Raw genomic sequence first — 15,608 nt, 5'->3', positions numbered from 1 at the left:
CTGTAGCAGGAGGCTCTGGGTGAGTCTGAAAGGAGGAGCATGTGGACAGGGAGCCCCTAGGATGCAGACAGGCAGCAGCAAGTGCCTACTTCCTCCTGCTCTGTTGTCCTCCTTCTAGTGCTCCACCTGGTTCAGCCCAAGGTGGTCTACAGAGTCCCAGCCCCAGGATCACAGAGCCAAATAGAGGATGCCAGAGACAGTTGCTTAACAGTTGACATAATTTTCTTCAGGAATGCCTTCACTGTCTGTTAGGACCTGCTAGGATTATTTAAAAACCAGGCTGAGAGTGGAAAGTGGAACTTCTAGGGCACAGGAAGAGTGAACAGGGTAACAGGATGATACTGAGCAGGGTTGGAGAAGTTAAGCTGGGCATCTTCCTAATTTGGACGCTGCCAAGACTGGATCATCACTGTACATCATCATCACCGTTACCTTGGATGCATCAGAACAAAGAGCCCCGAGTTCGGTTTTGGACCCAGAAATGTGACTTCTTAGTAGGTTTATACAGTGACCCTAGTGTAATGTGGGATAATTATGAGGATTTTGATTTTATTGAATCCTCCATGGAAAAGCAGTATGGTTTGTTTGATGTTTTTCACACTGTAGAGGAGGCTTAACTTCACCTATCTTAATTTTTAGTTGGGAGAGATCCCTTTAACAAAAGACAGATCAAAAAGAGAAAAAAAACGATCTTATTAATGCATGGAGCGCACATCATGGGGGTAAAGCACAGTGAAAAGTAGCTTGAAACAGTGGCTTAGAACTGCACTGATAGAGAATCTTCCACGAAGAACAGTATATTTGCAGAGTCGTGACAGGGTACAGAAAAGCTTAGCCTAGTGCGGGCAAGGGGAGGATTGGGGGTCGGGGGAGGCTGGGATGTTTGCTTATCCGTGAAACTAACAGAGGAAGGTTCGTTTGCAGGTTGCTTCAGTGCCCTTTCTAGGCTTCTAAGAGTCCAAAGTTGTTTCCAAAAAAGTATAATTTATATCCTGTCTTTAGGCAGAAAAGAGCTTTTCCTTCATTTGCTATCTCATGTCTTCAGCTGATTTTTTTTTCTTACTTCAAAGAGGCATATTTTGGGGTGACATTGTGGTTTTCTTCAACACCATATAGGGAGCCAGAGGTCTGGGGTTTTTTTGCTTCTTTTTTCATTTTGCTTCATTCTGCTTTCGTGTTCCCCGTTAGAAAGTTGCTTATTTTGATCGCTCTGGCATAGTAAAGGAACGCTGAAAGGAATAACCCCCCCATTCGTAAAACACGTTGAGCTTCTGTGAACTCATCTTAACAAAAATGATCAATAAAATAATTTTAAGTCCTTAAACGTTTCTCATATTTGAAAACATTGACATACATTAGTTAACATTTTATCACAGTGTTTTAGTCATTCAGCTCTCATGTTAGTTAACAGCAACTGTACCAGAACATTCTGCACTTTAGATAGAATTCTCTTGTGACATAAATATATGATTACTATTCCAGTTTTCTTCTCTGTTAAACAATGCCTTTTATGTTTTATTTTCCAGGCATTATCAGTGGACCCTGTCACCACATGTCTCTCTCCCTCAGTGCATGATATGGTCTGTAAACTTGGGTTTGAATACACAGATTACTGTGATATCAATGGTGTTGTAGCTCAGAATGGTGAAGTGTGCTGGAGAAAAATCACCGACTGTGTGAGCTACAAATCAGGTTTGTACTGTTCTCGTTAGCAGTGTTCTGTTGGCAGTGCATTGACCCGGGAAATCCCTTCTGATCATTGCACCCTGCTGAGAGGCTGTTATGGTGCAGGCCTAACTCAGAGGAGACAAGGAGTCAGCATGGAAAGAGGGATAGCCTCAGGAGGGGTCACAAGGCAGGAGGGGTCACAAGGTGGTCGGGGCTGGCGGGCTGCTGCTGGCATAGGTCTCGGGGCCTTAAGGTGATTTCCCATAGAAGTCCTGTGAATGAAGGGCACGAAATGACCAGTGACAGATTATATAGTCATTTTAAATGTCTTTTAGGTATTCTTGTACATTTTTTTGGAGCATGGATGGATATTGTTAGGGAAATTTAATAATAGTTATGAAAGTTACAAATGAACTACTCTAGCCCAGCAATTCCATTTCCAGGAATGTGTAAGACAGGTGCATCACAGGTAGGGACATTCGCAGGGTTATTCTTTGCAGCATGGCTTGTAGTAGCTAAATTAAAACATAAGCAAATAATCTGGAAGCAGCCCAATGTCAAGCAATTGGGGATTGGCTCAGTAAATGTGATAAATGCACACAGGGAATGTTACACAGTGCCTAGAAAGAGTGAGGGGGCTCATCTGATACAGAAATCTCTGGGGCTACGTGAGAAAAAATAGGAACATATGTTTGTGTTTACCGTTTTTTATATTTTGATCATGAACCATGTGGATGTTCAACCCTAAACTTATTTTTAAAATTCATATTATAAAAATGTTCTAGAATAATTCATTGTCATTGGAAATTTCACAGCCTAATACTGTTAAGTAAAAAAAAAAATCAGGTTACAAAATTACATGTACAGTGTGAGTCTGGTTTCCTATATGTTTATAGACAGGTAAAGGCATTGAAAAAAATACTTTTCTCCTCTTTGAGACTTTCTGTTTTTTCAAAGTCTCTACTGATAGTATATTTCTCTTTTATAATCAGATAAATATTTTCAACAACATGTAAGTATATCATATGGTCAATTGTAAACTGATTGTTGATTTTCTGGAAATTGTATAATTGAAGCACTTTTTCTTTTGTGAGTTAGACATTTTTATCACGTGGTACGGAGTTGGACACTGAATTTTCTTATCCTCTAAGACCAGAGTCTGGATTACTCGGGCAGCGTGCAGCAGCTGGGCCCCGTGTGTGAAGCCGTCCATTCCCACTTCCTGGTTCTGAGCAAGGGGCAGTTCGAAATGCGATACACACCATGGCTCCAGTGGACAAGTTTTCCAGAGGTGTGGCTGTTTAACCTTTAGGAATAAAACACTTTGCAAATACTACTTACAGGCCCTTATTACTTGCCAATTTTAAAGAAGACTCCTGCATCCCTAGGCGTTCCTTCTAACTGTGACGAAATCTTGAGGTGCAAGAGAAACCTGAGCTATTATTCATGGTCTCCAAAGCCTGAGCTGAGAAATGTGCCCATTTGAACAAAGGCGGTTTTTGGATTCAGTATCAGAGGGTTAGGGGTTGGGGAGGGAGCATTCCGTCCATGGGTGCTCATCCTGGGACAGAGAAAACTTGGACCCTCCAGAATAAAAGAGGCCACAAGAAGAGTTGCAGAGTTAGCAAGGTGTTCTTTTCGTCCTTTTTTTTTTTTTTGGAGACAATGCAATGTCTTGCTCTGTTTCCTCATTTCCTCATGTGGTGACATCATCGTAGCTCACAGCAACCTCAAACTCCTGGGCTCAAGTGATGCTCCTGCCTCATCCTCCCGAGTAGCTGGGACTACAGGCACACAGCACCACACCTGGCTAGTTTTTCTATGTTTAGTAGACACGGGGTCTCACTCTTGCTCAGGCTGGTCTCGAACTCCTGAGCTCAAGTGATCCTCCCACCTCGGCCTCCCAGAGTGTTGGGACTACAGGTATGAGTCACGGTGCCTGGCCACATGCTCTTCTTACTGGGACTATAGACAGGGTTGTGTGGTTTGTTAACGGTGGATTGAAGAGGGGAAGGATAGTTTGGGGCCCGATCCAAATCTTGTTTTTGTTTGTTTTTTGTTAGTTTTTCTTTTCATTCAGCGTGTTAAATGACCACAGTAAAGCAGCAGCTATAGCAAGTCTAATTGACTGCTGCTCCTGCTGTAATGGCTCTTCTGAGTGGCAGGGTGAGCTGCCTTGTGTGTGTTTCTAAGAACTAAGCTAAATCTAAGGGGGAAATAACATGTAGGTCAAAATATTTGACTTTTTAATTCATAGTTATACTAGATTTATTGCTTTGAATAAACATTTAAATAAAGAACTTTCAAAGAATTCCTTAGATATTAAAATTTTTTCTTGGTTCTTGAGGCATTGTAATATTTACATAGAAAATATTTACTTATACCAAAAGAATAATTAAACTACAGCAGTTGAACTCTTTAGAGGTTAGAATGTCAATAAATGATACTGTTAACTTTGAGAAATATTTCCTGAGTGTGAATTCTAATATGTGTCTTATTCTGAACAGTTATTCCCTGAAATATTTGATGACTTGGAAAGTCTCCCGTCTCCTGCCATTTCTCTTGGCTTAATGAAACTGACGTCATGTCTGGAACGAGCCTTGGGTGATGTAAGTGTGAGAACTCCTTCATTACTGGTCCATTAAATTATCAGAATGAACATTAAACTGTTTTACAGTTGCTCTCAGATTTCTTGATTTTAAGTATTTTTTTCGTATAAAATACAATCATTTGGTATGGATTTTTAATATCAATATTTTTTAATGATTTTGAAACCAAAACATTGGTGTCAAATATTTTCTCCCTTCATTTGTACAAACAGTTGCTTTTGGATAGTGTTTTTTCTTAACAATTATTGGCTCATCATAATGCAATTGTTACCCAATTTTGTTTGAATTTCAGGTATTTTTACTGGTTGGGAAGGAATGCCCCTTTCTCTTAAGAGATCTGCTCGCCTCTGAGGAGCTTGCGGGAGTCTTTGGGCAGCCTGTGGTAAGCTAGCTCGTCTACAACTTATGGAGAAAGTGCAGCGCAAAATAGTCGGAGTTAGCTGTGCTTTTGTGATCGTATTGGTGACTCAAGCACGTTCCTCCTTCCCACCCTCCCTCTCACAGTCTCCCTCTCCCAGTGCATAGGAGGCTTCCGTGTCCTGAGTGAGAGTAGCCCCTGGGCTGCTGCGGGGGCAATCTGAGCGTGTTGCTTTAGCCAATCGTATTAATAATTCTAATACTAACTCAATCCAGAATAAAATTGTAACCCTTTAAAAGGGTGATGTTACAGGTTTATCCTAAGATATCAATATTTTTAACATGCAAAATTATGCCTTTGCGGCCATTTAAACTTAGAGTGAAAAATCTGAGATGTTAAAAAATCAGGCAGAGCTGCACACTAGTTACCAGAATCTCCTTGAGAGCACCCAGCCGGGAGCCTTAAGACCAGTGAAGGCTTTTCGGCAACGGGTGAGGCGGGGGGAGGTGAAGCCGCAGCCAGGAGAGCCTCAGACAGAGGCTGTGCTCACTCGCCAGGAGGTTTGGATAAGAAATCTGTCTTGGGCGATGCTTTCCTGTGGATGCATGGAGGGTGTGGAATGAAGAAAACGTGTACACTTCTTGTGACACTGAGCTCTTAAATTCCGTTTCTTTGCTCTGCTCTTTGTGATCTGCCTGCGTGCTGTCAGCCTTTTGCCTGCCTGCTGCAGCCAGTGTCAGCCCCCAGGTGATCTTACGTGGTCACTGGCATGTACATTTCTGATTGCCCAGCTGGTGTGAGCAAAGAGGGTTAAAAAATTAATGGGGCAGCAGAAAGACTTCCTGAAGCCACACTGAGGAACTTGTGGGTAAACATCCTTACGTCCAGTCGAATCCCGCTTTGCTGTTTCCTCCCCTGTGGTCTCCCCGCTGAGGGAATTTTGGAGTGTGTCTATTTTCCCTCTCAGTAGCAGTCATTCACGTGCGTGGCGACAGCTTGCATTTCTTCCCTGAGTCTTTGGAGGCTTAGCCGTTCTTTCTCCTCTGACATAGTTTTAAGTTGTCTCGGTCTCTGAGCATCTTCCATTTTTTCTGAATCTCTTCTAAAGTGTGCTTGGTGCTCCAAACAGAAGCATTTATTGTGCTCGTCGTGATGGCTGTGGTCTCGTAGGGGGACCCCGTGTGGGTTTGTGCTTCACTTTGCAGGTAGAGAGACTGGAGCAGGTGCAAGGAGCCTCCAGTCAGGCGACCAGGAGGTGGGCGGGCGGGAGCCTCACTGTCCGGCTGTGGCCCTGCAGCCTCTGTTTCACACAGCACACACTGCCCAACACCGAGTTTCTGATCATCATCTCTGTTTTATCGAGCTTAGATGTTGGGCATGTTCCGTGCACAGTGTTACAGCTGTGCAGCCTGGGGCAGATCTGACCCCTCTTTACAAACTTTGTAGCCTTTGAAACCTTGGTTTCACCTTCCTGCGCTTGTGTTTTTCTCACCTGCTTACTGGGATAATGGTAGTACCTTCCTCATAAGTTGCGCTGAGGGTGAGTGAGTTGATGAATACAAGAAAATGTGTCTGGCATGTCTTAAGTGCTCAATAAATCTTGGTTTTATTGTTATTATGACTGCTATATGCCAGCCCAAACTTTTGGCTCTGTCATTTCTAAAGATGAAAACTCACATCTTGGTATTAATGGGTTTACTCGGTACTTGCATAATTGTTTAACTATTTAATGATCTTCTGTCTTTACCGGGATTAGATGGATGTACTGAAGGTCTTCCTGGGCTCTCCGCATGGTCTCAACCTGCGCAACATCTTATGGCATGGGTTTGCGTCGCCACGAGAAGTTTCTCCAAAGTAAGTTGCCGGTGGCGTCATGTTCCTCCTCTTTGCGTCTGCTAAAGAGTTTGTTTTATCTTGAATTTCGTGGGAAGGAAAGATGTGTTTTGTGAAAGATGAGAGAGTTTTGAGATAGAAATTTGAAGATAAAATGGAATCTCACCAGCTTAGTAACCAGGGTGGGGACAGGATTATGGTTCCAGTGACCCAAACCCGAGTGCAGGGGCTGCCCCAGAAGTAGGTGATGCTGGACGCCTCCTGGGGAGGGGAGACCCTGAGGCTTCGGCTCAGGAGTCTCAGAGATGTTGTTTGTCCCAGCCATTCACTGCACAGCTTAATCCCTACATCTAGGCAGAGTTTTGTGCAATTGAATGGTGCTCTGCTTTGAATTTTAAACTTTTTGTTGTGAAAGTGTATGGTGGAGTTCATTTTCTGACAGATCTGTGGTGCTTTCCCCTAGATACTGTGCGATGATGGTGTTGCTGACGGCAGGATTGGGCCAATTACTGAAGAGGTACCTTCAGCAAACTCGGTTTACATTGGCACACCGGTCTTTCGTGACTTTTGCAAGCTTAGAAGATTTGATCGTTTTTCCTGGCAAGTACTACATTTCACATTTTCTCCCTTAATATCTCTTTGCAAAGATATTTGTAAAGTCAATAAATAGCTGTTAGACCCAGACTCTTGAGGTGAAATAAAGTAGTTACTCTCCTGTGTCAAGATGGCTTTCACAGTTGCTGGACAGATGTCTCCACTTTGCTGTAGGGGGCTCTGCCTCTTCCCGCCATGCCCCCAGGGCTGATGGGGGAGTCTTTGGGAGTCACCGCCCTGGGGATCCATGTCGGTTTAGAGCTGGTTTACTCCTCAGGTGTGTTGACGTATAAAAATAGATTAGGGCTGTTTCATAACAGAAGATCATTAAATAGTTAAGTAATTATGGAATTACTGAATAATGTCCTTCTCCTTTCACCTCTTGTTCCTTTGTACTCACAGTCATTATGCCAGAAGTGCCTGTGGTGTAAAGCTGCAGTGCCCAACCCTTTGGCCCCAGGGACCAGTTTCATGGAAGACAGTTTCTCCATGGATGGAATGGGGGGCGGAGCTCTGCAGCCTGGTCCCTAACAGGCCGTGGCCCGGTCCATGGCGGGGGGTTGGGACTGCAGGTGTGAGGGTCTTCTGTGCCTCCTGAGAGTACATTTTACTTTTCTTGATGAGTGTGCTCAGCTAGTCAGCCCTCAACTCTCTGTAGAGTTGTTTTCACCCAAATCGCTAAAGACGGGCAGTGTTCCAGGTCCCCATTCTCCCAGGTACCTGCGGTCAGCGGTGCCTCTGGCTCTGGTCAGGGCAATCGTACCCTTTGGTGGGAGCCCTACTGCAGGATGTTGCCCACCCACCTGCAGGGGTCGGCTCACTGGCAGCACTCCCCACGTGTGCTCCTGCCTTGTGTGATGGTGTTGAAACTATTTGCTATTTTGCAGATGTTACTCATGAGATGCTTTCAGTATTAGAAGAAGTGATGGTGAAGTCTACTTTTGTATTGGAAATCATGTTACCCTACTGGGAAACTGCACTGGCCAAGTTCAAGGCACACAGGTAAAGGCAGGGTGCATCACAGAGCGGTTTCTGATCGTGGGAGCCGGCCCTTGCCGCCCATACCTCCCACGCTTTACCGTGGAATAGGATGAAAGAAAGGTGGGCTAACTCATGGACCCGAGCGTGAAATACCTTCATATGATTACTTATGAGGCAGCTGGTAGTTGTGTTTTAATCTTTGCATGTCATCCTTTGGGTTCAGTGGATACAATTATTTTTCAGAATTCACTTTTGAATAGGTTGTTAAGTTCTTACTGCGAGGGAAGTAGTGTTAGAGAATCACGACACCAGGACGAGCCAGCTCTGTCCCTGTTTCCGTCCTGCTCACTGGGACCAGATGTGCGTGGTGGTGTCAGAGGTCGATGAGTCACCGTAACGCCACACAGGGGACATTACCCTGATACGTTTTTAAGACTTGAAAACCCACTAACGTTCTGATATTTGAGTTTTCTTAAGGAGTGATGAAATGAGTCAGGGAGATCTTTGATGACATTTTATTCTACTGAAGCTACTAAAAATGGTTTATCAAACATTAAACACTGGAAAACGGTTTTAAGATCACTAGTTAATGAAATTTTGATTGTTTTTGTTTCTCATATTATCGAGTAATGTCACTTCTCCTTGCCTTTCACACCACGTGGGTCATGTCTGGACTGCAGCGGAGTTGCTGTGATGAAGTTGTTGCCAGTGTTTATTTTCACAACGTGGAAGTTTGCTTCTTTCTCTCCAATTTCGCAGGTTTGCCGACTGTGCCATCTTGTTACTGACCCAGCTGGAGACTGGACTTAGGAAAGTTTTTGCCACAGTTAACGGATGTCCAAAGAGACTCCTGACTGCTGAGGTACACGAGCTTTTGCCATTGACTGTGACTGTTGTTGCTTATTGACAGTTTTCTGTGACAAATTGAAAGTTTTAAAAGAAAGTTATCTTATTTACTGATGAAATGAACTATTTAGCTAAGACGTTTCTTTGGAAACCTTCACTGTCATTTTCTGTGGCTTCCAGTTATAACAACTGTAGGGTTTCTGTCTGTTACTTATGCTTGTTTTGGTTAGTTCTGTGGTATTTCCAAGTAGACTTTTAAACTCAGGGATGCCATGACAGCGTCAGGCACTTGCTGCTTCTCTCCAGCCACGGTGAGGAGGCGGCATTCTGAGTGCGTGTGACGGCTGTGCAGACCACGGGAAGTGCCATGGTGCCCTTCACACCTGGGGCAGTATGATGAGAGAGACCGAGGCAGACCTGGGTTGAAACTGACGTTGGGAAAGTAATGAAAACACACTGAGCTTGAAAATGGGAGGTGATGCCTTTCTAGGAAGTTGTAAGGTTTTTAGGTGCTTTAGTGCAGTGCCTGCCACCCGGTAGATCGTGGGAGCTGTTGTCACGCACACACGTCTGTTGTTCGGGGTCCCCACGTGAGCCCCGGTTGCCCTGTCTGAGGCAAGTGTCTCGTTCAGGTTCCAACCTAGCTCCTCTGGCTCCTAGAATCTCTCATTTCTGCCCCCTTGTAATGGCCCTGATTCGATTCTGCTACTAGTGACAGCGGTCTCAAAACAGAATGACAGCAAGGACTTACACAGGGCGGACATGTGTTTCTGCCTCTCCCACCCAGGAGGTGGCTGCCCCATCTCGGCATGGGCTGTCCCCATGTATGTCTTCCTGCACAGACATGGTCACGCCTGCCTCAGCAGAAGACTCCTGCTCATGGCCCCCGAGGGCTATGCCGGGTCACACTGCACCCCGCCAGCAGGGACGGAGGAAAATAGGGTGTGCTCCTCTTTAAGGACACTTCCCGGAGGTGGCACACGCTATGTCCTCTCAACCCTCGCTTGGCCACACCCATCTGGAGGCCTGTGTTTCTGGGTGGTGGGTGCCCGGCCCACCGTGGGAGACCTGTTGGTGGAGGAAGGGAAGGGCATCGAGGGACAGACGGCAGCCTGCTACACCTGGGGCTGTCGCCTTAGCTCAGCCTTTCCTTGTTGCCCCGTCATGTGAGCATTCCTCAGAACTCTGTGTTCAGCCCCGTCCTTTCTTTCTGTTCTGTCCGGGAGATCTCACACAGTCCCACGCCTCCAGTTCTCACCTCTGTGGGAACAACTATTAGAGAGTATTAATATTGTTTAGCACTCTGGGAGGCCGAGGCGGGAGGATCGCTCCAGGTCAGGAGTTCGAGACAAGCTTGAGCAAGAGCGAGACCCCGTCTCTACTAAAAATAGAAAAATTAGCTGGAAAACTAAAAACATACATACATATATATATATATATATATATATGTATGTATATATATATATAAATATAAATTAGCTGGGCATGGTGGCGCATGCCTGTAGTACCAGCTACTCGGGAGGCTGAGGCAGGAGGATCGCTTGAGCCCAGGAGTTTGAGGTTGCTGTGAGCTAGGCTGATGCCACAGCACTCACTGTAGCCTGGGCAACAGAGTGAGACTGTGTCTCAAAAGAAAAAAAAATTGTGAACCCCGTGTTGATGAAAACCCAGCGTGTCACACAGGTTGGACACAGCTAAGCAGTGCTGGGAGCGCGGGCTCCCCACGGCGTTGCCTCACTGGCATGTCTTTAGTCTGCAGAGTTGGGTTTGCATCTGTTCACTGGAGATCTTCATGTGTGTTTTCCCTCGGCATCTGGAATTTCACAAAGGCGTGTTTGCTCTCCGAGATTCCTGTCTGTCGTCTTCATCCTCCTAGTCTCTCTGCGCCAAACTGGAGCAGCGCTCTGCCTCCCGGCCCCATCCTCCTCCTCGCGCACTCCGTGCCTTAGCACAGGGTGCTTCCTGGTCCTGCTGCTGCGCCGGTGACCCGCTCCACGGGGCGCTCTCCCCCTGGTCCCCGTTCTCCTCCTCCTCTAATGCATCCTCATGCTGCCGCCAGTTACTTTCTAAGCCGATGCTCCTGTGCCATTGTGGTCTGCATTTGCTTGAGCACCTGAAATGGCGTCCAGCACCTACCAAGTAAAGTTCTCACTGTGTGCCGGCGCGTCTGGCCCTCGCTGTCCTGGCTCAACCCCTCCTTCCGTCCCATTCCCTTCCGCTCCAGCAGCCTAAGGCAGGCTCCGCCCCAGCTCAGGAACATGCCTGTCCCCAGGCTCCCCACAGGGGCATCGCGGGCCTCGCCCACTCTCCTTGGTGGCTGCTTCTGTCTGCAGTCTGCCTTTACTCACTCTCCGAGGCAGTCGATCTCCCTGACTGTGTGCTTTTCGTAGAGGTCTCCACCGGTTCTTGAGAGCTGCCCCCGGCGCGCTTGGTGCCTTAGCTGTAGGCTTTGCTCAGCTCGCGGTTGTGCGGCGCACTCTGGCAGAGGGAACTAGGGCTGCTCGCCAGAGCTCACTCCGTGGCGCTTGGGGCTTCGCGCTGGCTCAGCCACGGGGCACCACGTGGCGTAAGTAACCTTGGTGATTTGCTTGTCATTTGACTGCACAGATAACACGAAAGTTTCCACTGAGCACGTTATTTATCAAAGAATGTCTTAAGGTTTAGCTCAGGCTTCCATCCAGAGTGAGCAGGATCAGTGTGTAAGGTAACACGCATGTGAGGGTGTTTTGTGGATTACCAAATGCTATGCAAATGTTAGTGTTGTTTACTGAACATTTTTTATGGCATAAAGTCTCTTTAAGATAATGGAAAATATGACTATGAATAAGATTTTCTGACCTTTAACAAGCTCATATATTAGGGAAGAGAACACATTTATACTAATTATATTAGCATGTGTAGTTTATGGAGATAAATATTCAGCTTTTTAGAAAAAGTGGGGATATGTGGTTGGCAATTCGATTTTTATTTTATTTTATTTATTTTATTTTATTTTTTATATTTTATTTATTTTATTTTATTTTATTTTAATTTTTTGAGACAGAGTCTCACTTTGTCGCCCAGGCTAGAGTGAGTGCCGTGGCGTCAGCCTAGCTCACAGCAACCTCAAACTCCTGGGCTCAAGCAATCCTGCTGCCTCAGCCTCCCGAGGAGCTGGGACTACAGGCATGCGCCACCATGCCTGGCTAAGTTTTTCTATATAATTTAGTTGGCCAATTAATTTCTTTCTATTTATAGTAGAGACGGGGTCTAGATCTTGCTCGGGCTGCTTTTGAACTCCTGACCTCCAGCAATCCTCCTGCCTCGGCCTCCCAGAGTGCTAGGATTATAGGTGTGAGCCACTGGGCTCGGCCGGCAATTTGATATTTAGAACAGAGCTCAGGAAGAATTTCAGGGCTGGCAAGACAGGTTTGAGAGCTAAGGATACAGATTTTAGAGGCATCTGCATAGTAATAAACATTGACAAACACTGGTAATATAGAAAAAGGTTATTAAGCATCAATAAATAAGAAAACATTTGTTGAGAGCTAGTTTACACAAAATACTGATTTTGTCATATGTGTAAAATCTCACTGAATCCCCCCAGAACCCCTTAGAGATAGGCCTGAGTCTGTGGAGTGGTGTAAGTGGCCCAGGGCTTCACGTCTGGACGATGTTGAAGTTGGCATCAGAGTTCTGAGGCAGCCGTGTCTGCAGACTGTGCTGATTATGCCAAGAAGCATATAAATAAAGTGTAAAAAAAAAGCAAAGGCTATCTGCTGGAGAAACTGTTAAATCGTGCTCACTTGAGCACAAATACCCATAGAAATATTCTATTTTGTGAGTAGCAATTTGTAAAGTCTGGGGTCTCAAATTTCAGAAATAACTGGGCTAAAGTATTTGTAAGGGCAGTGCTTCACCTCGATTGTTGGGTTTACTGTATTTTCCTTTTGTTAATATGATGTGTTTATTTTGTCAATAACATTCTTCCCAGAGTGTTGCTAGGCAAATGTTTATTTTTACAAGAAGGTTTCAGATTTGTGGCTATGTGCAATAATTTTTTTCCTACTTTGAATGATGTTACTCTATTTGTATTTCGTTTTAATTGTTTCTTTTTGTTTCTTTCCTTTTCTGAAGTCAACAGCTCTTTACACCACATTTGATGAGGTAAGTAGTTAAACTTATAAGGTAACTTGAAACAAGCAAAACGTTGTCTTCTTTCAAAATACAAATGACACAAAATTCAAGATCAGCCATAGATCATTTGCTTACAGGAAAATGTCAATAGTTACGTAAGCCCCCCAAAAGCTTATAATAGATTTAAATATAGTTTTCATGTTAATTTTGAGGCACAATATTACTAATCTAGTTCCTAAAGTTGTACAAAGCTCAAAGTTAGAAGAGATACTAACATGCCAAGAGATACTAACATTTTCACTGAAATTGTTTGGAGGCTTACATTTTAGATTTAGGTTTACGTTTTACATTTATCTTTTTTGCACATGAAATATTCCTCAACTGCTGTTACGAGTGTCTAGTATATATTGATTTATTTAATCTGCGTATTGGGGGTATGATTCCCAAAGTGCCACTCTGAAGTAATAAAAAGTACAGTTGGAAATGTCTTTTATCATCCATAGAGCACAGAAGCTTTAGTGTGTGCAGTCCTGGATTCTTGTATTCTTGTGCACCTGAAGGGCGGCTGCCTCTGGGAAACCAGGGGAGTCTACCTGTAGAAGTCTGGGCATTCGGACCATTGTGCCTTAACTAGTAGATTCCTAAGTGAACGTGTGGTGGGTAAATTAAAAATGTGTCTGCTTACCTGCAGATGTAGTAGGTAAATAATTTGCTATTATTTTAGTATATAAAGCATTTCAAAATGTGAGGACCAGGTTAGATAGTATAGCCAAATCTGTGTCGGGCTAGGTCTGTAGGATTGGGTCAGGGTGGTTGGGTTCCAAAGTCCATGGTGAGTTAAGAAGTGACTCATGAAGTGACTCTGATGTGTACACACAAGCACACACAGACACCCCTACACCACGTATGTACGCACACACATACCACACACACATACACACAGACACACATACAATTAAGAATATGTATATTCCTAAAGTCATTATACTGGCTAAGAAAAATTTTCCTGAACAGGTGGTTGCTGTGTTTTAAACACTGTCATTTAATTTGCTTGGAATCTGTAACACGTTATGCTAAAGGTACTATGTCCTTTAAGTGTGTGGACCATATAATTTATTTTTGGTGTTTTAGGTTTTGGCAAAACACTTGAACGACGGTAAAATCAATCAGCTTCCTCTTTTCCTCGGAGAGCCTGCCATGGTCAGTATGAGGTGTTTTCTAGTCCAGTGTTCTCGCGTGTGCGAGTGTGGCGGGCCTGTCTCCAACATGGAAGTGGTTTTGGCTCTGATGCTACGAACATACTTGGGGACCGTTCACATGCCCTCAGCAGAAGCCCGCCGCAACCCCTCGGGCCCTGTGCTGTGTGCTGGTTGTTTGCATGCCCCTGGTGAGGCCAGGGGATGTGTAGGGGCAGCTGCCCCGTCCCTACGCAGTGTCTGAACTTTATGTGTGTTTGTGCTGTAGAAGGGACTGCTTTCTTTGTGAAATGTGACTGATAGGATTGAGTCTTGGGTGAAAAGATTCCTGTTCCTATTCTGTGACATTAGTCCGATTCCTTGTCCCCTTTGGGCGTCCGTTTCTGCCATCGGAAGAAAGGTGGCTGCAGTAGTTTATCTGCCGCTCATTTCCACCTGGAGTCCCTGCAATTCGGTCGGCAGTTTCCTGACCTCTTTTCCCCGGAACCCGTGGGACAGGCCTGGGGCTGTTTGTTGAGAGGAGCAGCGGCTCTCCTCACCAGGCCGCCGGGCCGGGAGTGGTCTGAGAAGCACACGGGCAGGCACAGAGGAAATGAGGAGATGACGGTGCAAGGGCCAGGCTCATTCAAGTGAGAGCAGCGGTTTCCTGATGCGTACAGCTCAGTTCCCTTCCTTAGAGGAGGGTGAGAATAAGACAGACCTGAGTTTAGGAGGTGCCGGCACCATCCAGGTAGCTCTACCCCGTCGGAGCGACTCAGGCTCTGGTCAGTGCTGCGTGATGTTCAGAGAGGACGAGTCCCCCAGGGGTGCCAGCCACGGGCTCCACAGCTGTGTGGCCCCCTGAGGGTCCCAGTGTCACCGTTTCCTCTGTTGCACAAACACGCCAGGAACGGCCCAGCTCTGGGCCTAGGCACCGCTCTTCCTTCTGCTGGGAATACTGACAAAGCATCTGTCTGCTTATTTTCTGGAAGGAATTTCTCTGGGATTTCTTGAACCATCAGACGGGTCCCCGTGTAAGAGACCGCTTAAGCCACGGGGAGATCGATTTTCGTGAATTTCCAAAGGAGATGACCAGTCAGTTGCTTGCGTTTTCCCTGGTACTTTTACTCAGATTCATCGATGAAGATCTGCTATCAGTGTTTAAGGTAATGTGTAGGGAGGAAAATCTTTGATCACATTCTCTCTCATTCAGCCTTTAATGAGATAGTTCATTTCTCAAATGTAATTATCTGTTAATCATCTTTTGTTTTCCTGTATCTGAGTTACGGTGTCCTGCGTCAGAACAAATGTGAATTGATCACATTTATGCATATTTTCTATGTAACAGATAATCAATATTACTTAATTTATGCTAATTCATTTCTTAAACTCATTTTCATTCATATGTAACAGCAACGGGGTATTGAA

The 15,608-nt window shown here is 45.1% G+C and overlaps 1 protein-coding gene across 1 annotated transcript in view; it reads left to right on the top strand.

Moving 5' to 3' along the window:
• The window catches only part of ERMARD (ER membrane associated RNA degradation), a 33,648-nt gene that overhangs the window by 1,536 nt on the left and 16,504 nt on the right, over positions 1 to 15,608 (top strand). The window contains exons 2-12 of the mRNA XM_020287316.2: positions 1,527 to 1,692; positions 2,820 to 2,959; positions 4,176 to 4,277; positions 4,570 to 4,659; positions 6,392 to 6,489; positions 6,932 to 7,068; positions 7,950 to 8,064; positions 8,803 to 8,905; positions 13,006 to 13,035; positions 14,137 to 14,205; positions 15,173 to 15,346. Coding sequence (XP_020142905.2) covers positions 1,527 to 1,692; positions 2,820 to 2,959; positions 4,176 to 4,277; positions 4,570 to 4,659; positions 6,392 to 6,489; positions 6,932 to 7,068; positions 7,950 to 8,064; positions 8,803 to 8,905; positions 13,006 to 13,035; positions 14,137 to 14,205; positions 15,173 to 15,346 — 1,224 coding nt within the window. The remainder of the gene's footprint in view (positions 1 to 1,526; positions 1,693 to 2,819; positions 2,960 to 4,175; positions 4,278 to 4,569; positions 4,660 to 6,391; positions 6,490 to 6,931; positions 7,069 to 7,949; positions 8,065 to 8,802; positions 8,906 to 13,005; positions 13,036 to 14,136; positions 14,206 to 15,172; positions 15,347 to 15,608) is intronic.

Source organism: Microcebus murinus, chromosome 5, assembly GCF_040939455.1.
Source record: "Microcebus murinus isolate Inina chromosome 5, M.murinus_Inina_mat1.0, whole genome shotgun sequence".
Classification (NCBI taxonomy): Eukaryota; Metazoa; Chordata; class Mammalia; order Primates; family Cheirogaleidae; genus Microcebus; species Microcebus murinus.
Note: the sequence above shows the minus strand (reverse complement) of the source record. Positions and strands in the feature narration are given on the sequence as shown.